Here is a 22,896-nt window from a genome sequence, read left to right as displayed (position 1 = left end):
GCAAGGGCTGTTTAACACCTTTTGAATGTCAATAAACCTGCTGACAACGCTCATCGGTCTCAAGAAAGGTGTTAAACAGCCCTTGCATCAGACATGCACCCCTAATGGCACGTCCAAGTACTAACCAGGCCCAACCCTGCTTAGCTTCCGAGATCGGACGTAGATTTCTCTGCTTGGCTTATGCAACTTCCGGTTAATAAAGTTTGATTCAAAATACACACTTCTCAAAGATGTAGTAACTGCCCTGACCACATGATGGCGACAAATACACATGTAATTAAAGCTGCAAGCAGCGATGGACGGGACCGACTTTGAGGGCTCATAAAATCCAAACCGGAGCAGTAATTAAAACTCTTTCATCAACTTTTAATCAGAAGGGTTCAATCTCTCTCCTGTGCTAATTTGAAGCCGACACGACAAACGCGCTCAGAGGAGATAATGTTTGAAAAAAGGTGACTGTTTTCACTCAACTTTTGTTTTGAAGGGGGAATTGCAAACTTCCTGTTGAGTTTTGCTGAGGTTGTCAGTGTATGAAATCTAGGGGTAAGTGAGACCTACATAGAGGTTTTTGTTTCATGTCTCTACGACATTCCTACTGGGAGTTACAGGCAGTGTTTTCTTACTAGGGGGCTCTGGAGCGCAATTTTGTGTTTTGGGGTTTGGTTTTTTGATTAGATCGCAATTTTCGCCAGTCCTGATGTGTGTCCAATTTGGTGAGTTTTGAAGCGTGTTAAGGGGGTCAAATTACAGCTCAAAGAGGCGGCGGTATAATAATAAAACGCTAGAAATTCAATAGGGTCCTCTGTCCCAAAAGGACTCGGTCCCTAACAATGTTAATTAAATGACAAGCAATAAGCACAACACACTTCAACAACAAGAGTTTACAACTTTTAGTTGTAACAGAACATCAATTATTCATGCAATCAAAGGTTGTACTCCTCAGCTCCCATTGACAATTCCAGACCACCGTGAGCCGGGCTTTCTGTGTAGTTTTATGTTTAATCTTTATATTGCTTTGCTCAAACTTCACAATTATTCATATCCAGGATCAGGACAAGATGGAAACAAAACATCCTCTCTGCCGTAACGACCACGAATGCAATCGGGATTGTACTCTCTGCATGATTTCTTACTCTGAAAACAATTTCTTTGTTGGATATACGTTGATCCCGACGATCGTGCCCACAAGAGACGCAGAGGCCACGATGGTCAAAACGGTTCGCAGGGCTTTGAACCAGCTGGGGTAGGTGGGCAGCAGTGACAGGTCATAGTGAAGAGAGATCCCCAGTGCTATGATGACCATAGTGGCTGCAGAAACAACGTTGTCGGCCATCAACATGGCGGCCCAGGCCAGGAGCGGGCACGCCACGCTGTTGCCCAGGTTTATCCAGTCGGGTTTGGCAGGGCTGCTCTCGGGGAGAGCGAATCCCCAACGAGACCCGCCCAGGAAGGAAATGATGGAGGCTCCGTAGGCCACCTGAGCGTAGGCCAGCTCCGTGTAGCAGATCTCGACGACGCCCATGAAGAGAGTCGGGGCGACAAACGGGATCAGCCCGGCGAACCCCAGCCAGAGAGCGGGTTTGGGACTCTTCCAGAAGTCCTTCATGTCATAGCGCAGCAGGTCCAGCTCTCTGGGAGGAGGCTCGGGCTCTTCTCGCTTTTTCAGCCTCACCACAGAGGAATGGAAATATTGGTTCCTTGCTGTGAACGTGGCTGCATGAGTCTTTTGGATTACCCCGGTTCTCAGTGTTGGCCACCTGGAGGAGCATACCCAATTTATATGTGGAGGGTCTGACCTGCCCGGATTAGTTGCTCTGGTAAGTAACAACGTCCGACATTTGGGTGAGGGTCTTGCCAGGTGCCACACCTAAGCAAAGATACATCGGTGTCAAAATTCTATTAATTAATAAAATAGACGATCACAGTAAGAAAACCACACATTTTATTACCTTCTGGGCAGTTATGGTGCTTCGAAGTATTGCGGAGAACATCTGAAGAAAGATGGGAACATAAGTCTTACTAGACAATACAGTCAACATACAGTTGTGGTCAAAAGTTTACATACACTTGTAAAGAACATAATGTCAAGTTTCCAATCATTTCTACAACTTTTTGTGTGATGTAGTGATTGGAGCACATACTTGTTGGTCACAAACAACATTCATGAAGTTTGCTTCTTCTATGAATTTATTATGGCTCTACTGAAAATGGGTCAAAAGTATACATACAGCAATGTCAATATTTGCTTACATGTCCCTTGGCAAGTTTACCTGCAATAAGGCGCTTTTGGTAGCCATCCACAAGCTTCTGCTTGAACTTTTGACCACAAAATTGGTGCAGTTCAGCTAAATGTGTTAATTTCCTGACATGGACTTGTTTCTTCAGCATTGTCCACACATTTTAAGTCAGGACTTTGGGAAGGCCATTCTAAAACCTTCATTCTAGCCTGATTTAGCCATTCCTTTACCACTTTTGAGGTGTGTTTGGGGTAGGGGTGTAACGGTACGTGTGTTTGTATCGAACCGTTTCGGTACGGGGGGTTCGGTTCGGTGCGGAGGTGTACCGAACGAGTTTCCACACTGACATATTAAGTAGCGTACTGCACGTTGTGTAAACAATACTCAAAATGCCGGACATTTGAGGCATTTAAGAAACTCCGCCCTGACAGCTCCGCAAAAGAGGACATGTCCGGTGAAACCGATCGCTGCTAGCATGCTAGCAGCTAACAGGCTAGGATAGACTGACCTTACGTCCTCTTTTCACTGGACATGTCCTCTTTTGCGGAGCTGTCAGGGCGGAGTTTCTTAAATGCCTCAAATGTCCGGCATTTTGAGTTAGGGTTGCGTGTATTTTCAATGTACGTTCAGGGTTAAGAAGGGGTTAAAAACAAAAATTGTGTGTGCAGCAGCATTGGTGAGGGAGGGGCAGAGACAGAGAGAGAGTTATGATAAACGCGCATGCGTCATCAGGCTCTGCTTTTTATCCATAGATTTATCACATTTAATGTTTTATTATCTATAGCAGGGGTGTCAAAAGTGTGCCCCGGAGGCCATTTGCAGCCCACAGCTAATGTTTTAAAGGCCCACGGCACATTCTAAAAATACTATTGAAATAAACAAAAACATAACAAAAGTGAAGTAAAAAAGCTTAAAGGTGAAATGTAATTTAGAAAAAGTTGCAATGTTGACTATTAAAACAAAGTTGTTGTTTTTTCTTTCAAACTGTCATTGCTCAAAACATAATATTGAATCAAAATCAATGTTATTATGAATTATTGACCAATCCAAGGTTCCCATTACTTCACATCAAATATTACACTAAGAAAAATATTTTTGGTGGAAGATTTTGCAAATTTGGTAAATAACCCAAAGATTTATATTTTGTTGTTTTCTTACTGTACCGAATATGAACCGAACCAAGGTACGTACCGAACCGACATTTTTGTGTACCGTTACAACCCTAGTTTGGGGTCATTGTCCTGTTGGAACGCCCAACTGCGCCCAAGACCCAACCTCCGGGCTGATGATTTTAGCTTGTCCTGAAGAATTTGGAGGTAATCCTCCTTTTTCATTGTCCCATTTACTCTCTGTAAAGCAGCAGTTCCTTAATATGTCCGTGTGGAAACTCGTTCGGTACACCGCTGAACCGAATCGAAACCCCTGTACCGAAACGGTTCGATACAAATACACGTACCGTTACACCCCTACCCCAAACACACCTCAAAAGTGGTAAAGGAATGGCTAAATCAGGCTAGAATGAAGATTTTAGAATGGCCTTCCCAAAGTCCTGACTTAAACGTGTGGACAATGCTGAAGAAACAAGTCCATGTCAGGAAACCAACACATTTAGCTGAACTGCACCAATTTTGTGGTCAAAAATTCCAGCAGAAGCTTGTGGATGGCTACCAAAAGCGCCTTATTGCAGGTAAACTTGCCAAGGGACATGTAAGCAAATATTAACATTGCTGTATGTATACTTTTGACCCTCACATTTTCAGTAGACCCATAATAAATTCATAAAAGAAGCAAACTTCATTGTTTTTTGTGACCAACAAGTATGTGCTCCAATCACTACATCACACAAAAAATAAGAGTTGTAGAAATGATTGGAAACTCCAGACAGCCATGACATCATGTTCTTTACAAGTGTATGTACACTTTTGACCACCTCTATAAATCTAAATATATTGTATTATTCGCACGATAATAATGAAGTGTGTGTCTTTTTATTTATAATATGCAACTATTATCTTTTTAGTGAATTTCTAAAGAAATACATGAAGATGTACGTGATATTGATATATTCAGTAGTTTAATAACGACCAGCTGCTCCAATGTCATAAGAAACATAAATAACATTAATGTTCAAATAACCGCACACTTGTGATACAAACAATGTATATGCAACTATATTTAGGTCCGCAGGATGTAAAACATGAAGTAAAAGCGACTTACCTTCAAAACAAAACAACATTTAAGGACAAGATCGTCCTGCAAGATGTTTGTCTTTGGGGCCCGCAGAGCAGGACACAACACGGTCCGACCTCTAAAATGTTCGTGTAAAACAAGCTCTCAGAATAAAGCTTTCCGACAACAAATCAAAGTATGGCTGACGGTTTGTGTTTATTTCGAACTACGAATTGGAATGATTAAAAACTGCGACGGGAACCCAATAAATCTCAACTGCAATACTTATATTAATATACAGTATTTACGGTATTACAAGTTATCCATCAAATGGTACACTGTAAAAACAAGGACTGGGGATTTTACGGTAAAAGCTGGCAGCTCAGTTGCCTATTTTTATTTTTTCTATTTTTTTTTAACTCTTAAAACAGGTTTTTCAGTTCCAATAATACGCTCTAAAAAATAAAATGAAATTTAAAAAAAAATAACGACTATAATTTTTACAATAACATTCTGCCGACTGAACTGCCAGTTTTTACTGTTCTTTACAGTATGTAAAAAAATATAACAATGAAATAAATAGGCAATTATTCAATATCATATATATATATATAGATATATATATATATATATATATATATATATATATATGTGTATATATATATATATGTGTATATATGTATATATATATATATATATATATATATATATATATATATATATATATATATATATATATATATATATATATATATATATATATATATATATACAGTATATGTGTATATATATGTGTGTATATGTATATATGTATATATACACATTAGTATATATATATACATATATATTCATACTAATATATATGTATATATATATATATATGTATATATATATATATATATATATATATATATATATATATATATATATGTATGTGTGGGGAAAAAATCACAAGACTATTTCATCTCTACAGGCCTGTTTCATGAGGGGTTTTCCTCAATCCTCAGGAGATTTTAATGGAAGCATTCACATACCATGGTTTATATAGGGCACAGAGCGGGTGGGTACAGGCAGGTGTGGGGGCGTGGTGATTGACTCATGTGTTACCTAGGAGGTGTTTCCTTCTGTGACGGCATGCTGATACAATTTCGCTGCGCTTGTTGAGGGATGACAACTCTGGACGGTATATGATAAACAGTTTCTCTTTTAAGCATAGGTTGCATCTTTTGTCACCACTGTTGTAAGGTGTGCTGGATGCAAGAATTTGCCATGTTATTGAGTATTCAACATTATTGTCTTTGAGATTCCAAATGTGTTTACTGAGTTCTGTAGTGTTCCGGAGTCTTTTGCATCTGAAAGAAGCCTTGTGATTGTTCCATCTGGTTTTGAATTCTCCCTCAGTTAATCCCACGTATGTGTCGGATGTGTTAACGTCCTTGCGTATTACCTTTGCTTGGTAAACAACTGATGATTGTAAGCACCCCCCGTTGAGAGGGCAATCAGGTTTCTTGCGGCAGTTACAGTCTTTGTCGATTTTGGAGTCATTCTGCCTGGTGGTGGGCGGCTCCTTTTTAATTGCTTTATTGTGGTTTGAAATGATTTGTCGCATGTTGTTCATGCAGCTGTAGCTCAATTTAATGTTGTTCTTGTTGAATACTTTTCTTAGGGTGTTGCCTTTGGGGAAGTGTTTGTCGATCCTCACCCTGATCGACAAACTGTAGAGATGAAATAGTCTTGTGATTTTTTCCCCACACATACATATTACGCTCTACCACGGTATCGAGCACTATTTTTTGGATAATCTAATTAAGACATATATATATAACAGTTGTTTTGAAAATGATGCCTCATTTTTGACTCCTCACTCTGTCAGAGAGGTACATACATATTCATATATATATGTATATATATATATATATATATATATGTATATATATATATATATATATATATATATATATATATATATATATATATATATTTATGTATATATTTATGTATATATATATATATATTTATGTATATATATATATATATTTATGTATATATATATATATATATATATATTTATGTATATATATATATATTTATATATATATATTTATATATATATATATTTATGTATATATATATATATATATATTTATGTATATATATATATATTTATATATATATATATATATATATATATATTTATATATATATATATATATATATATATTTATATATATATGTATATATATATATATATATTTATATATATATGTATATATATATATATTCATATATTCATATATATATATATTCATATATATATAATATATATATATTCATATATATATGTATATAATATATATATATATATTCATACATATATGTATATAATATATATATATATATATTCATATATATATATGTATATAATATATATATATATTTGTATATTTTATATATATATATAATATATATATATACATATTTATATTTTTATATATGTATATACATATTTATATTTTTATATGTCTTAATTAGATTATCCAAAAAATAGTGCTCGATACCGTGGTAGAGCGTAATATGTATGTGTGGGAAAAAATCACAAGACTATTTCATCTCTACAGGCCTGTTTCATGAGGGGTTACCTCAATCCTCAGGAGATTTTAATGGAAGCATTCACATACCATGGTTTATATAGGGCACAGAGCGGGTGGGTACAGGCAGGCGTGGGGGCGTGGTGATTGACTCATGTGTTACCTAGGAGGTGTTTCCTTCTGTGACGGCATGCTGATACAATTTCGCTGCGCTTGTTGAGGGATGACAACTCTGGACGGTATATGATAAACAGTTTCTCTTTTAAGCATAGGTTGCATTTTTTGTTACCACTGTTGTAAGGTGTGCTGGACGCAAGAATTTGCCATGTTATTGAGTATTCAACATTATTGTCTTTGAGATTCCAAATGTGTTTACTGAGTTCTGTAGTGTTCCGGAGTCTTTTGCATCTGAAAGAAGCCTTGTGATTGTTCCATCTGGTTTTGAATTCTCCCTCAGTTAATCCTACGTATGTGTATGCTGTAACTGCCGCAAGAAACCTGATTGCCCTCTCAACGGGGGGTGCTTACAACCATCAGTCGTTTACCAAGCAAAGGTAATACGCAAGGACATTAACACATCCGACACATACGTAGGATTAACTGAGGGAGAATTCAAAACCAGATGGAACAATCACAAGGCTTCTTTCAGATGCAAAAGACTCCGGAACACTACAGAACTCAGCAAACACATTTGGAATCTCAAAGACAATAATGTTGAATACTCAATAACATGGCAAATTCTTGCATCCAGCACACCTTACAACAGTGGTAACAAAAAATGCAACCTATGCTTAAAAGAGAAACTGTTTATCATATACCGTCCAGAGTTGTCATCCCTCAACAAGCGCAGCGAAATTGTATCAGCATGCCGTCACAGAAGGAAACACCTCCTAGGTAACACATGAGTCAATCACCACGCCCCCACGCCTGCCTGTACCCACCCGCTCTGTGCCCTATATAAACCATGGTATGTGAATGCTTCCATTAAAATCTCCTGAGGATTGAGGTAACCCCTCATGAAACAGGCCTGTAGAGATGAAATAGTCTTGTGATTTTTTCCCACACATACATATTTATATTTTTATATATATTATATATGTATTTATATATATATATATATTTATATATGTATACATATTTTTATATATGTACTGTATGTGTATATATATGTATGTATATATATAGAAATATATATATATATATTTATATATATATGTATCTATATATACATATTTACATTTTTATATATATATATACATATTTATATTTTGATATGTATTATATATGTATTTATATATATATATATTTATATATGTATACATATTTTTATATATGTACTGTATGTGTATATATATATGTATATATATATATGTATATATATATATATATATATATGTATATATATATATATGCTGCTGTATGTTCAAATAAAAATAATAGAACTATAAGAAAACAATAATACATAAATATATTAAAACTAACATAGCGTTTATTTTTATTTTTCATTGAGAAAAGTTTTTTTTAGTTTTTTTAAACATTGATTATGAATAATTGATTAATTGCAATGATTGGTTGTTTGATTTCAACACAAACCCAAATAAGCTGCACAATATTTTATTGCGGGTTATTGCGGGTACATTGTCAAAATGTCGCATGCACAGACAATACCACAGTTGCCCACAAGAGGGCAGTCATAACACATTATCCCCAGGAACATTGAGCTGCACTGCATTGTGATTCTGCTTAGATTCTGAATGCTTCATCCATTGAAGTTTCTTCTGCAAGGTTTTTTAATAATAAGACTGAAAGCAAAGCAATAACAAATACTGCAATATTCAACCATCCATGCGTGTACATAAAAAAAAAACGTCCATATAAACGGTGTACATTTAAAACAGGTTCAACTACACTGTAATTAAGCAGCTCGTTATACCAAAACATACAATCAAAACCTCAGGCAATAAGGGGACATGCTACTGTCTAAAACCAAACATAAATGCAGAAGAAACTGTTCCTCTCAGCCACGAGTCACGTTCACACAGCTCCATCGCTCTGAAAGAGAAAGAGGAATAAACTTCTCAAACCTCCCAACTACTAGCAGTTATGCTGAATTGTAGGAAAAGACACTGACCCCTCCACAACACCCGCAGCAGTCCCCGCACAGAGCTCCCAGCAGGCCGTTCACCACCTGCACGGCACACAGCGCCATTTGGATCAAACCCATGACCAGCAGCACTGAGAACAGGGAGAGGTTCCAGGACACCACACCCACTGGCTCCGTACACCTGGACCACAGGTCTGAGTCGCTCAGGTAGTCACTGGGGAGGGCGAGAAGGTGAGTCCAAATGATTACCTCCCAAAGTCAACATTGTACACTATATTGCCAAAAGTAATTAGGCACCCATCCAAATGATGAGAATCAGGTGTCCTAATGTATCAAATCAAGCACTTAGTCATGGAGACTGTTTCTACAAACACTTGTGAAAGAATGGGCCGCTCTCAGTGATTTCCAGCGTGGAACTGTCACAGGATGCCACCTGTGCAACAAACCCAGTCGTGTAATTTCCTCGCTCCTAAATATTCCAAAGTCAACTTTATTATAAGAAAAGTGAAGAGTTTGGGAACAACAGCAAGTCAGCCACCAAGTGGTAGGCCACGTAAACTGACAGAGAGGTCAGCATAGTGCAAAGACTTTCTGCACAGTCAGTTGCTACAGAGCTCCAAACGTCACGTGACCTTCGATTTAGCCCACGTACAGTACACAGAGAGCTTCGTGGAATGGGTTTCCATGGCCGAGCAGCTGCATCTAAGCCATACATCAGCAAGTCCAATGCAAAGCGTGGGATGCAGTGGTGTAAAGGACATCACCACTGGACTCTAGAGCAGTGGAGACGCCTTCTCTGGACTGATGAATCACGCTTTTCCATCTGGCAATCTGATGGACCAGTCTGGGTTTGGAGGTTGAACGCTACATTTCGGACTGCATTGTGCCGAGTGTGACATTTTGGTGGAGGAGGAATTATGGTGTGTGGTTGTTTTTCAAGGAGTTGGGCTTGGCCTCTTAGTTCCAGTGAAAGGAACTTTGAATGCTCCAGGATACCAAAACATTTTGGACAATTCCATGCTCCCAACCGTGTGGGAACAGTTTGGAGCGGGCCCCTTCCTCTTCCAACATGACTGTGCACCAGTGCACAAAGCAAGGTCCATAAAGACATGGATGACAGAGTCCGGTGTGGATGAACTTGACTGGCCTGCACAGAGTCCTGACCTGAACCCGATAGAACACCTTTTGGGATGAATTAGAACGGAGACTTGAGAGCCAGGCCTTCTGTGTGACCTCACCAATGCGATTTTGGAAGAATGGTGGGAGAATTCCTATAAACACACTCCGCAACCTTGTGGACAGCCTTCCCAGAAGAGTTGAAGCTGTAATAGCTGTATTCACATACAATATGGCTGTAAGTTATCATATTGAATAGGCATTTTATACCCATCGGAGAAAGGGTAGGTCCACGTGCTTGTGTTGTTGACTACAACAAGACATTCCGGTCCACGGTTTATGGCCACAGCAGAAATTGCGACTGAGTAACCAGCTCCTATGACACCAACAGCTGCAAAGAGTATGGAACTCAGCATCTGGAAGGACAAGAAGAGAAAACGGACGCTTAATTGAGTCGCTTCTTGGGATCAAAATCAATCATCTCTAGATAACATTTATCCATGTGTTGATTAGAGACGAGCAGACCATTGTGCAATAAGACGGTGGGAACTGCCTTCTGATGTACATCAGGTCATCGCCCTCCTCATTTGTGTAAATATTTAGATTGTATTGACCTCACCGCAAATCTCCTCCCACAGCTTTCGTTACCACAGCAACCACAGCAGTCATTGTTCTTCAGACCCAGGAAGACCAAGGCTGGGAAGATCATCTGCCATAAACGTGCACACAATAACAGGGTGAACTTGGTGTCATTCAACAAGTAGTTAGAAATCAACGTCATGCAATATAAATATATTGTCAGATCAAGAATAGTTTGAATGTTGGAATGCTTTGAATGGAGTGTAGGGTGAATGTAGAAATGGTTTAAATGTTGAAATCGTTTAAACGCTGAAATGGATTGAATGTTGAAGAGTTTGAATTTCCAGGAAAAACGGGAATTTAGTTCGGAACTTCGGAAAGTGTTAGTTTGAATGTCCAGAATGGTGCAATGTGTTGATGTTGGAATGGTTTGAATAGGTTGAAAAATGTGGGAATTGTGCAACTTAGAAAAATGTCCCATTCATTTCAATGGGAACTTCCTGGAGATTTGGGAATTTTGGGAAAAGCGGGATTTTTTGGAAAATGATTAGGAGCATGAATGTCCTGAATGAGCTGAATTGGTTGGTGTTGGAATTGTCTAAATCGGGCAATAAATGTTGAAGTAGTAAATGGCATTAGGGAATTTCGGGAAAATCTGGAATTTTTTTGAACTTGGAAAAAGGCTAGTTTGAATTTCCAGGATGGTGGAATGTGTCGAAGGTGGAATGGTTTGAATAGGTTGAAAAATGTGGGAATTGTGCAACTTGGAAACATGTCCCATTCATTTCAATGGGAACTTCCTGGAAATTTGGGAATTTTGGGAATTTTGGAAAAAGCGGGATTTTTAAAAAAATGATTAGGAGCATGAATGTCCTGAATGAGCTGAATTGATTGGTGTTGGAATTGTTTAAATCGGGCAAGAAATGTTGAAGTAGTAAATGGTGTTAGGGAATTTCGGGAAAATCAGGAAAATTTTTTGACTTGGAAAAAGGGTAGTTTGAATTTCCAGAATGGTGGAAAGTGTCAAAGGTGGAATGGTTTGAATAGGTTGAAAAATGTGGGGATTGTGCAACTTGGAAAAATGTCCCATTGATTTCAATGGGAACTTCCTGGAAATTTGGGAATTTTGGAAAAAGCTGAATTTTTTTGAAAATGATTAGAAGCAGGAATGTCCTGAAAGAGCTGAATTGGTTGGTGTTGGAATTGTTTAAATCTGTCGAGAAATGTTGAAGTAGTAAATGGTATTAGGGAATTTTGGGAATTTTTTTGAATTTGGAAAAAGGGTTGTTTGAATTTCCAGAATGGTGGAATGTGTCAAAGGTTGAATGGTTTGAATAGGTTGAACAATGTGGGAATTGTGCGACTTGGGAAACTGTCCCATTCATTTCAATGGGAACTTCCTGGAGATTTGGGAATTTTGGGAAAAGGCGGGATTTAAAAAAAATGATTAGGAGCATGAATGTCCTGAATGAGCTGAATTGGTTGGTGTTGGAATTGTTTAAATCGGGCAAGAAATGTTGAAGTAGTAAATGGTATTAGGGAATTTTGGGAATTTTTTTAAACTTGGAAAAAGGGTAGTTTGAATTTCCAGAATGGTGGAAAGTGTCAAAGGTGGAATGGTTTGAATAGGTTGAAAAATCTGGGAATTGTGCAACTTGGAAACATGTCCCATTCATTTCAATAGGAACTTCCTGGAAATTTGGTAATTTGGGGAATTTTGGAAAAAGCGGGATTTTTAAAAAAATGATTAGGAGCATGAATGTCCTGAATGAGCTGAATTGATTGGTGTTGGAATTGTTTAAATCGGGCAAGAAATGTTGAAGTAGTAAATGGTATTAGGGAATTTTGGGAATTTTTTAAAACTTGGAAAAAGGGTAGTTTGAATTTCCAGAATGGTGGAATGTGTCAAAGGTGGAATGGTTTGAAAAATGTGGGAATTGTGCAACTTGGAAAAATTTCCTATTCATTTCAGTGGGAACTTCCGGGAAATTTAGGAATTTTGGGAAAAGGGGGATTTTTTTGAAAATGATTAGGAGCATGAATGTCCTGAATGAGCTGAATTTGTTGGTGTTGGAATTGTTTAAATCGGGCAAGAAATGTTGAAGTAGTAAATGGTATCAGGGAATTTCGGGAAAATCTGGAATTTTTTTGAGCTTGGAAAAAGGGTAGTTTGAATTCCCAGAATGGTGGAATGTGTCAAAGGTGGAATGGTTTGAATAGGTTGAAGAATGTGGGAATTGTGCAACTTGGAAAAATGTCCCATTCATTTCAATGAGAACTTCCTGGAAATTTGGGAATTTGGGGAAAAGCGGGATTTAAAAACAATAATATTAGGAGCATGAATGTCCTGAATGAGCTGAAATTGTTGGTGATGGAATTGTTTAAATCAGGCAAGAAATGTTGAAGTAGTAAATGGTATTAGGGAATTTCGGGAATTTTTTTGAACTTGGAAAAAGGGTAGTTTGAATTTCCAGAATGGTGGAAAGTGTCAAAGGTGGAATGGTTTGAATAGGTTGAAGAATGTGGGAATTGTGCAACTTGGAAAAATGTCCCATTCCTTTAAATGGGAACTTCCTGGAAATTGGGGAATTTTGGGAATTTTGGAAAAAGCGGGATTTTTAAAAAAATGATTAGAAGCATGAATGTCCTGAATGAGCTGAATTGGTTGGTGTTGGAATTGTTTAAATCGGGCAAGAAATGTTGAAGTAGTAAATGGTATTAGGGAATTTCGGGAATTTTTTTGAACTTGGAAAAAGGGTAGTTTGAATTTCCAGAATGGTGGAATGTGTCAAAGGTGGAATGGTTTGAATAGGTTGAAGAATGTGGGAATTGTGCAACTTGGAAACATGTCCCATTCATTTCAATGAGAACTTCCTGGAAATTTGGGAATTTGGGGAAAAGCGGGATTTAAAAAAAAAAAAATATTAGGAGCATGAATGTCCTGAATGAGCTGAAATTGTTGGTGATGGAATTGTTTAAATCAGGCAAGAAATGTTGAAGTAGTAAATGGTATTAGGGAATTTCAGGAAAATTGGGAATTTTTTTTAACTTGGAAAATTGGTAGTTTGAATTTCCAGATTAGTGTAATGTGTCAAAGGTGGAATGGTTGGAATGAGTTAAAGAATGTGGGAATTGTGGAAGTTTGAAAAATGGCCAATTCATTTTGAATAGGGAAAATGAAAAAAAAAAAAAAAAAAAAAAAAATTGGAAATCCGGGAATTTTTTTGTAGAATTGTTGAAGTAGATCAGACAATTCCTGAAAAAGCTGAATATTTTGAAGTTGGAACAGTTTGAATCAGATGAAAAATGTGAAAGTTGTAGAACTTTGAAGAATGTCCCAATGGGAATTTCAGAAAAAATTTGGGAATTTCAGGAAAAGCGGGAATTTTTTGGAAAATGGTAAAAAAAAACCTTAAATGGTCTGAATGAGTTGAAATGGTTGGTTTTGACATTTTTCAAATCGGTGGACAAATGTTGAAGTAATAGTTCAAGTACCTGGGAGTCTTGTTCACGAGTGAGGGAAGAGTGGATGGTGAGATCGACAGGTGGATCGGTGCGGCGTCTTCAGTAATGCGGACGCTGTATCGATCCGTTGTGGTGAAGAAGGAGCTGAGCCGGAAGGCAAAGCTCTCAATTTACTGCTCGATCTACGTTCCCATCCTCACCTATGGTCATGAGCTTTGGGTTATGACCGAAAGGACAAGATCACGGGTACAAGCAGCCCAAATGAGTTTCCTCCGCCGGGTGACGGGTCTCTCCCTTAGAGATAGGGTGAGAAGCTCTGTCATCCGGGAGGAGCTCAAAGTAAAGCCGCTGCTCCTCCACATGGAGAGGAGCCAGATGAGGTGGTTCGGGAATCTGGTCAGGATGCCACCCGAACGCCTCCCTAAGGAGGTGTTTAGGGCACGTCCGACCGGTAGGAGGCCACGGGGAAGACCCAGGACACGTTGGGAAGACTATGTCTCCCGGCTGGCCTGGGAACGCCTCGGGATCCACCGGGAGGAGCTGGATGAAGTGGCTGGGGAGAGGGAAGTCTGGGTTTCCCTGCTTGGGCTGCTGCCCCCGCGACCCGACCTCGGATAAGCGGAAGAAGATGGATGGATGGATGGATGGATACTTTTGGATTGTTCCGTGTCGTGTTTGTGTGTCCTCAATTGCTCTCGGCTGCTCTGTTTATTGCTATTCTGAGTGTTGCTGGGTCGGGTTGGGTTTTGGAATTGGATTGCATTGTTATGGTATTGTTGTGTATTGTTTTGTTGAATTGATGAATAAATTCATTAAAAAAAAAAAAAAAGAAATAAACTGAAACTGAACCAAACAAAAAAAAAAGGGAAAGCCCGGGATTCCCAATAATTTTTTTGAACTTGGAAAAAATGAATTTTGAATTTCCAGGATGGTGAAATGTGTTGAAGGTGGAATGGGTTGAAGAATGTGGGAATTGTGGAAGTTTGAAAAATGGCCAATTCATTTTGAATGGGGAAAATGCAAAACAAAAAAAAAAAGAATTATGGAAAATCCGGGAATTTTTTTTTTTAGAATTGTTGAAGTAGAGTACACAATTCCTGTACAGGCTGAATATTTTGAAGTTGGAACAGTTTGAATCAGATGAAAAATGTGGAAGTTATAGAACTTTGAAGAATGTCCCATTGATTTCAATGTGAATTTCAGAAAACAAAAAGGAATTTCGGGAAAAGCGGGAATTTTTTGAAAAATGGTAAACAAATTTAAATGGTCTGAATGAGTTGAAATGGTTAGTGTTGACATTTCTCAAATCCGCGGAGAAATGTTGAAAAAGTAACATTTTGAATTGAGAAATGGTATTACGGAATTCCTGGAATTTCGGGAAAACCGGGAATTTTTACAGTTAAAAAAACAACTTCGTTTTTTGTCCTAAATAAGAGTAATGTTTTGACGGTAGAACGGTTGAAATGGGCTGAAAAATGTGGAAGGAGTAGTCGCCAGAAAAAAAGGGTTGAAATACGTCTTTGGAAAAGCAGGAATTCTGGAAAATCCTGGAATTTTTTTTAACTTGGAAAGAAAGGAAGTTTGAATTTCAAGAATGGTGGAATGTGTCAAATGTGGAATGGTTTGAATGGGGTAAAGAATGTGGTAAATGTGGAAGTTTGAAAAATGGCCAATTCATTTTGAATAGGGAAAAAGCAAAAAAAAAAAAGGAAATCCGGGAATTTTTTTTTTAAGAATTGTTGAAGTAGAGCAGACAATTCCTGTACAGGCTGAATATTTTGATGTTGGAACAGTTTGAATCAGATGAAAAATGTGAAAGTCAATGTGAATTTCAGAAAGAAATGGAAATTTAGATGAAACACAAATTTAGCTGTTTGGCCACAACACCCAGCAATATGTTTGGAGGAGAAAAGGTGAGGCCTTTAATCCCAGGAACACCAGGCCTACCGTCAAGCATGGTGGTGGTAGTATTATGCTCTGGGTCTGTTTTGCTGCCAATGGAACTGGTGCTTTACAGAGAGTAAATGGGACAATGAAAAAGGAGGATTACCTCCAAATTCTTCAGGACAAGCTAAAATCATCAGCCCGGAGGTTGGGTCTTGGGCGCAGTTGGGTGTTCCAACAGGACAATGACCCCAAACACACGTCAAAAGTGGTAAAGGAATGGCTAAATCAGGCTAGAATGAAGGTTTTAGAATGGCCTTCCCAAAGTCCTGATTTAAACATGTGGACAATGCTGAAGAAACAAGTCCATGTCAGAAAACCAACACATTTAGCTGAACTGCACCAATTTTGTCAAGAGGAGTGGTCATAAATTCAAGCAGAAGCTTGTGGATGGCTACCAAAAGTGCCTTATTGCAGTGAAACTTGCCAAGGGACATGTAAGCCAGGGGTGTCCAAACTTTTTCCATTGAGGACCGCACACGGAAAAATGTAAGCATGCGGGGGCCATTTTGATATTTTTCATTTTCAAACCATAACAAAATATATGGATTTGTTTTTTTTTAACCTTTAGGGGTCCCGGGGACCATAAAGGGTCTCAGTCATTAAAACGTTAAAAATAAGTCAAATTATTATTATTTTTTTTAATTTAACGCTTACAGTAAATCTCTATATCAACTTCAGGTTGATAAAAAGTAAAAAAAAACAAAAACATTTTATGCCTTTTCTGTCAAAGACAACTTTGTTTTTTATAGTAAAACTGGAAATATGCAGCATTTAGTAATTAGAGCCCTAAAAGATCAATAATGCAGGACACCGTTGATTTTAATTATTTATCATTTTTGAGTAATCACAGTGAAAATATTAATAAAATCCCACTAAATATATTTGGCATCCAAAAGGTGCCCCACTCATAAAGTGATACCTTTTTATTAGTTGTTTTTTTAAACTTTCAACACTTAAGTGACGAGATCAGCTTCAGATATATCTGTCCATTTGACGTTTGAACTATTATTTTGTTTGTTTTTATGCTCTTTTGTCAAAGAAAACTTTGATGTTTTTACATGGCAACCACACAATATATGCAATATTTTTTCCACATGAAACATTTTAAAGTGACATTTTTGAAGTAATTGGAGCCATGAATAGGTCAATAATTAATTATAACATAGATTGTTTTTTTTTTTTGTTTTTTTTTTTGGAGCAATGGCAAAAAAAAAGAAAAAGAAAGAAAGACAAAAGAAACATTTTTTTCCACATGAAACATTTTAAAGTGACATTTTTGAAGTAATTGGAGCCATTAATAGGTCAATAATTAATTATAACATAGATTTTTTTTTTTTTTTTTTTTTTGGAGCAATGGCAAAAAAAAAGAAAAATAAAGAAAGACAAAAGAAGAAAAAAAACAGCCTGCATGGCAGCTTTGTGTCAACATTGCAACTTTTTCTCGTTAGATTTCACCTCATTTCACTTTTTTAAATGTTTTTATTTTATTTTTGCAATACTATCAATTTTGCAATTTTTGCAGAACGTGTGGCGGGCCGCTAAACAATTAGCTGCGGGCCGCAAATGGCCCCCCGGGGCCGCACTTTGGACACCCCTGATGTAAGCAAATATTAACATTGCTGTATGTATACTTTTGACCCAGCACATTTGTTCACATTTTCAGTAGACCCATAATAAATTCATAAAAGAATTGTTTTGTGCCAATCACTCTATCACAGGGGTCACCAACCTTTTTGGAACCAAGAGCTACTTCTTGGGTAGTGATTAATGCGAAGGGCTACCAGTTTGATACACACTTAAATAAATTGCCAGAAATAGTCAATTTGCTCAATTTACCTTTAACTCTATGTTATTATTAATAATGAATGATATTTACACTTAATTGAACGGTATAAAAGAGGAGAAAACACCAAAAAAAATGACAATTAAATTTTGAAACATAGTTTATCTTCAATTTCGACTCTTAAAAATTCAAAATTCAACCGAAAAAAAGAAAACAAAAACTAGCTAATTCCAATCTTTTTGAAAAAATTAAAAAAAGAATTTATGGAACATCATTAGTAATTTTTCCTGATTAAGAGTAATTTTAGAATTTTGATGACATGTTTTAAATAGGTTAAAATCCAATCTACACTTTGTTAGAATATATAACAAACTGGACCAAGCTATATTTCTAACAAAGACAAATCATTATTTCTTCTAGTTTTTCCAGAACAAACATTTTAAAAGAAATTCAAAAGACTTTGAAATAAGATTTAAATTTGATTCTACAGATTTTCTAGATTTGCCGGAATAATTTTTTTGAATTTTAATCATAATAAGTTTGAACAAATATTTCACAAATATTCTTTGTCGAAAAAACAGAAGCTAAAATGAAGAATTAAATTAAAATGTATTTATTATTCTTTACAATAAAAAATAAAAAAATTACTTGAACATTGATTTAAAATGTCAGGAAAGAAGAGGAAGGAATTTAAAAAGTAAAAAGGTATATGTGTTTAAAAATCCTAAAACCATTTTTAAGGTTGTATTTTTTTCTCTAAAATTGTCTTTCTGAAAGTTATAAGAAGCAAAGAAAACTAATTAATGCATTTATTTAAACAAGTGAAGACCAAGTCTTTAAAATATTTTCTTGGATTTTCAAATTCTTTTTGAGTTTTGTCTCTCTTAGAATTAAAAATGTCGGGCAAAGCGAGACCAGCTTGCTAGTAAATAAATACAATTTAAAAAATAGATGCAGCTCACTGGTAAGTGCTGCTATTTGAGCTATTTTTAGAACAGGCCAGCGGGCTACTCATCTGGGGCCGTACTTATCAAGCTTCTTAGAATGACTCCTAAGAAGTCTGCTAAGAGTTGACTTAAGAGTAAATAAATTCTTTGCTGAAAGCTGCACTTAAAAGTTAGTTATCAAGCGTCTTACTCACACTTTCAGCGAAGTGTAGGACTGAATCTTAAGTGTCACACTCAGAGCTGAATTACGACATTACTATGTGCCGTAAACGGAATTTTAGGTGACGTCATTTCTGTGTCCATAGAAATGACCAATCACGGAAGGGAATCCGTTGTCTAAGAATAAAGAAATATCTTGGAAATATTTAAGTGGACAATGGGAGTGTATATTTTGACAATAAACTACAAAATAATACAAAACAAACTAGTCCCCGCCGGCACTCACACTACTGCTCCCTCTCTTCTCTCGCCCACACACTCACTGACGTCACTCACCTCACGGCCACACACATACGCTACTGTCATAACATTTTCTTTCCAATTCATTAATTAGGCAACTAATTTGAAACTGGTGTGGGTGGCTCTATATATACTAGCCCACTGCAGACACATGCAGAAATCAACAGGGAATCGAAAAGTATTAAATCTGTGACAAAAATAATATCCGCTCTGTCTAAACGATACCGTTTGATCAGCTGCTCGTCATAAAAAAAAAACAAAAAACATTGTTCCTCGCCTCAGTGCCATCCCCTGCTGGCAACTCCTAACCACTTAAGACACCTCTGAAGGTCTCTTAAATATCGTGGAGAGTAGGAGTGATTCTTAGACTTAAGAACGTTGATAAAAAGCTTTTATTCTTAAGTTTGAGAGTAGGACTAAATTTCGCAAATTCTCAGGACTTAAGTGTAAAATGGCACTCTAAGAAGCTTGATAAGTACGGCCCCTGGTCCTTACGGGCTACCTGGTGCCCGCGGGCACCGCGTTGGTGACCCCTGCTCTATCACAAAACAAACAAGAGTTGTAGAAACGATGGTAAACTCCAGACATCCATGACATGTTCTTTACAAGACTGTACATTGAAATGTGCCACATGGATTGTTTACGACACCACACATCATTCCATCATTACAAGTAGTTTAGGCTACATCACGTCAACAAACTCACCAACACCCCCGAGCCGAGAATCCCTCCAAAATACCAGACTTCCTCTGTGATGTACTGACTCTCCAGAGTCTTCCCGCCCGGGAAGAAGAGCAGGATGTTGCACAGCACGCACACAATGGACAGGGGCATCAAAGTGATCCCCAGACACTTGGCGAAGCCCCCAGAGCACATCCTGATATTCAAACCTCAACTTCTGCAATGGAAGACGCCCGCGGAAAAACGACGATGATCACGTAGCGGCCGATTATTCCTCTGCGATGCGATCAGCCTCACCTGTGTCTAAGAATTGGGCCTTTATAGCCCCCCCCCCCCCCCCCCCCCCGCCTTGCTTTCCATGTGATGTCACTGTTATACTTTTACAAGCAGACACTGTAATAAACACACACACACACACACACACACACATGTATGCAAACACCGCTGATGAAAGGTGGTGTATCAGTGTGTACTTAGGGAAGATACCACGGTTAATGTTCTACCATTTGTTTTGTGTACAATAGGGAAGAAAGACGTTTGATCGATGGAGCACAGCCCTTTGAATGCAATGGACGTCGAGTGGATCTAACATAATAGTGAGAGTCCAGTCCATAGTGGATCTAACATAATAGTGTGAGAGTCCAGTCCATAGTGGATCTAACATAATAGTGTGAGAGTCCAGTCCATAGTGGATCTAACATAATAGTGTGAGAGTCCAGTCCATAGTGGATCTAACATAATAGTGTGAGAGTCCAGTCCATAGTGGATCTAACATAATAGTGTGAGAGAGTCCAGTCCATAGTGGATCTAACATAATAGTGTGAGAGAGTCCAGTCCATAGTGGATCTAACATAATAGATGTACAGATTTGCTCACATTTTCAGTAGACCCATAATAAATTCATGAAAGAAGCAAACTTCATGAATGTTTTTTGTGACCAACAAGTATGTGCTCCAATCACTCTATCACAAAAAAATAAGAGTTGTAGAAATGATTGGAAACTCAAGACAGCCATGACATGATGTTCTTTACAAGTGTATGTACACTTTTGACCACAACTGTATATATATATATATATATATATATATATATATATATATATATATATATATATATATATACATTTTTATTTTTTTAAATTTATTTATGTTGTGGTGACCCAAACCATATAATGCAGGGGTCTCAAACTCAATTTACCTGGGGGCCACTGGATGCAGAAACTGGGTGAGGCTGGGCCGCAAGAAAAGATTTCTTAAAAAAAATCTAACATGCACTTTTTAATGAATTCACCTCCTTTGAATGGCTTTCCCGCCCTAGCAACCATCTCACTCACCATGTAGCTAGCTTTGACAGCTGCATCGCTCTTTTCGCTTGCTTTCTTGACGAAATCTTGTTGCCTCAGTAGACTGGTTTTAAAATTTGCAACCCGGTTCACTCCCCTAGTATTTTGCATACTCCTCAGCATGTCTAGTTGTATAATGACGTTTCAAATTTTCCTTGTGCAACGCAACTTTCTCTGTATCAACTACAGAAAAGAGCTATAAGGATTATTCATAAAGTAGATTACTTAAAACACACTAACATATTATTTATTAATTCGGGTTTATTGAAACTACAGGAGCTAGTAAAGTTACAGACATTATGTGTCATGTTTAAGGCTAAAAGTAAAACATTACCAGCAAATTTACAAAAAATGTTTGTCATCACTTTTGAGAATGAAGAGCATAGAAGAAAAGGTCATTTCAAACATCAGTATTCAAGGACAACTTTAAAACAAATGTGCATATCAGTGGTGGGGGTTCAACTATGGAATTCTCTTTACAAGAGATAAAAGATTGTAAAAATATATTCCAATTGAAAAAATATATAAGGACAGAACAATGAGATCATATGGACAGCCATAACTGTTTACATTTTGCTTTATATTTATTATTTTACTTATTTTTTTGCCTAGTTTTGTATTTGTTTTGTATCATCCTGTGAGGTGTATACTACTTATTTTGGTTTTTTTGTTCGTTTTGTACATCATGAAGTTTTGCACTTCTTGTGTTTTTTTGTTTGTTTTCGTTATATTTGGATGTAATTGTTGGTTTATATGATATCATTAAGTAAGACTACGTACTATGTTGAAGGGGGCAGAAAAATATAAGATTTTTCTTCATCCTGCTCCTTCTCAGGCATTGGTGTGTAAATGTATAATTTAAAAATTGAGGTATAATTGTCTATCGATCAAAGATGCACATCAATGAAGGAGATAAATAAAAATGAAATGAAATGAAATAAGACACGTCGGGGTGCCCCTGTGAAAGAAATATGCATCAAAAATCGTCTCTGTCTGGAGCCAACGGGAGGAGGGTGGGGGGTGGAGTTTACAGTTACGGTAGCACAATTAGCCCCGAACGGGTTAACATCACCACGTCTGTATCAGCGCTGGGGTCCAGTGCACCACACTTTTGTATTGTCGCTCGCTCCTTCGGCGGAGTGCTCGTCTTCCCCGCCCGGACTGTTTACAACGGGGGCGGGAGCGAGCAGGCGGGCGAGGGAGGGAGGCAGGGAGGGAGGAAGGAAGAGCGTGTGTCATAGAAAAGCGGCAAAATGTTTCTCTGCTTGCATTACGCAAGTGACATCAATGCATACTTGCCAACCTTGAGACCTCCGAATTCGGGAGATGGGGGGGGGTTGAGTTGGGCGGGGTTAGGGGTAGCGGGGGTGTTTTTGTAGCCCGGAAGAGTTAGGGCTGCAAAGGATTCTGGGTATTTGTTCTGTTGTGTTTATGTTGTGTTTAGGTGCGGATGTTCTCCCGAAATGTGTTTGTCATTCT

At 37.5% G+C, this 22,896-nt stretch overlaps 2 protein-coding genes across 2 annotated transcripts; both read right to left on the bottom strand.

The window, feature by feature from the left end:
* Nucleotides 1-215: 215 nt before the first annotated feature.
* Nucleotides 216-4,575, bottom strand: LOC133635403 (transmembrane protein 69-like). The gene is made up of 3 exons (XM_062028580.1): nt 4,455-4,575; nt 1,950-1,991; nt 216-1,867 (listed from the first exon to the last, which is right to left on the bottom strand). Exons 2-3 carry the CDS (start codon nt 1,989-1,991, stop codon nt 1,130-1,132), a joined length of 780 nt encoding a protein of 259 aa, XP_061884564.1. The 5' UTR covers nt 4,455-4,575; the 3' UTR covers nt 216-1,129.
* A 4,017-nt stretch (nt 4,576-8,592) lies between these two features.
* tm4sf4 (transmembrane 4 L six family member 4) lies at nt 8,593-20,401 on the bottom strand. Its single transcript, XM_062027617.1, has 5 exons — nt 20,100-20,401; nt 10,834-10,923; nt 10,485-10,630; nt 9,126-9,312; nt 8,593-9,046 (listed from the first exon to the last, which is right to left on the bottom strand). Exons 1-5 carry the CDS (start codon nt 20,268-20,270, stop codon nt 9,029-9,031), a joined length of 612 nt encoding a protein of 203 aa, XP_061883601.1. The 5' UTR covers nt 20,271-20,401; the 3' UTR covers nt 8,593-9,028.
* Between the last annotated feature and the right edge of the window lie 2,495 nt (nt 20,402-22,896).

This window comes from Entelurus aequoreus, linkage group LG19 (assembly GCF_033978785.1).
Source record: "Entelurus aequoreus isolate RoL-2023_Sb linkage group LG19, RoL_Eaeq_v1.1, whole genome shotgun sequence".
NCBI lineage: Eukaryota > Metazoa > Chordata > Actinopteri > Syngnathiformes > Syngnathidae > Entelurus > Entelurus aequoreus.
Note: the sequence above shows the minus strand (reverse complement) of the source record. Positions and strands in the feature narration are given on the sequence as shown.

Excerpts from the sequence above, each read along its gene's own strand:
- LOC133635403 (XM_062028580.1), bottom strand. The coding sequence starts at position 1,991 with ATGTTCTCCGCAATACTTCGAAGCACCATAACTGCCCAGAAG. Across the intron at positions 1,868-1,949 it reads GCACCATAACTGCCCAGAAG|GTGTGGCACCTGGCAAGACC; the intron begins GTAATAAAATGT and ends ATCTTTGCTTAG.
- tm4sf4 (XM_062027617.1), bottom strand. The coding sequence starts at position 20,270 with ATGTGCTCTGGGGGCTTCGCCAAGTGTCTGGGGATCACTTTGATGCCC. Across the intron at positions 10,924-20,099 it reads TTCTCGGCTCGGGGGTGTTG|ATGATCTTCCCAGCCTTGGT; the intron begins GTGAGTTTGTTG and ends CGTTTATGGCAG. Across the intron at positions 10,631-10,833 it reads GCTGTGGGAGGAGATTTGCG|ATGCTGAGTTCCATACTCTT; the intron begins GTGAGGTCAATA and ends TTGTCCTTCCAG.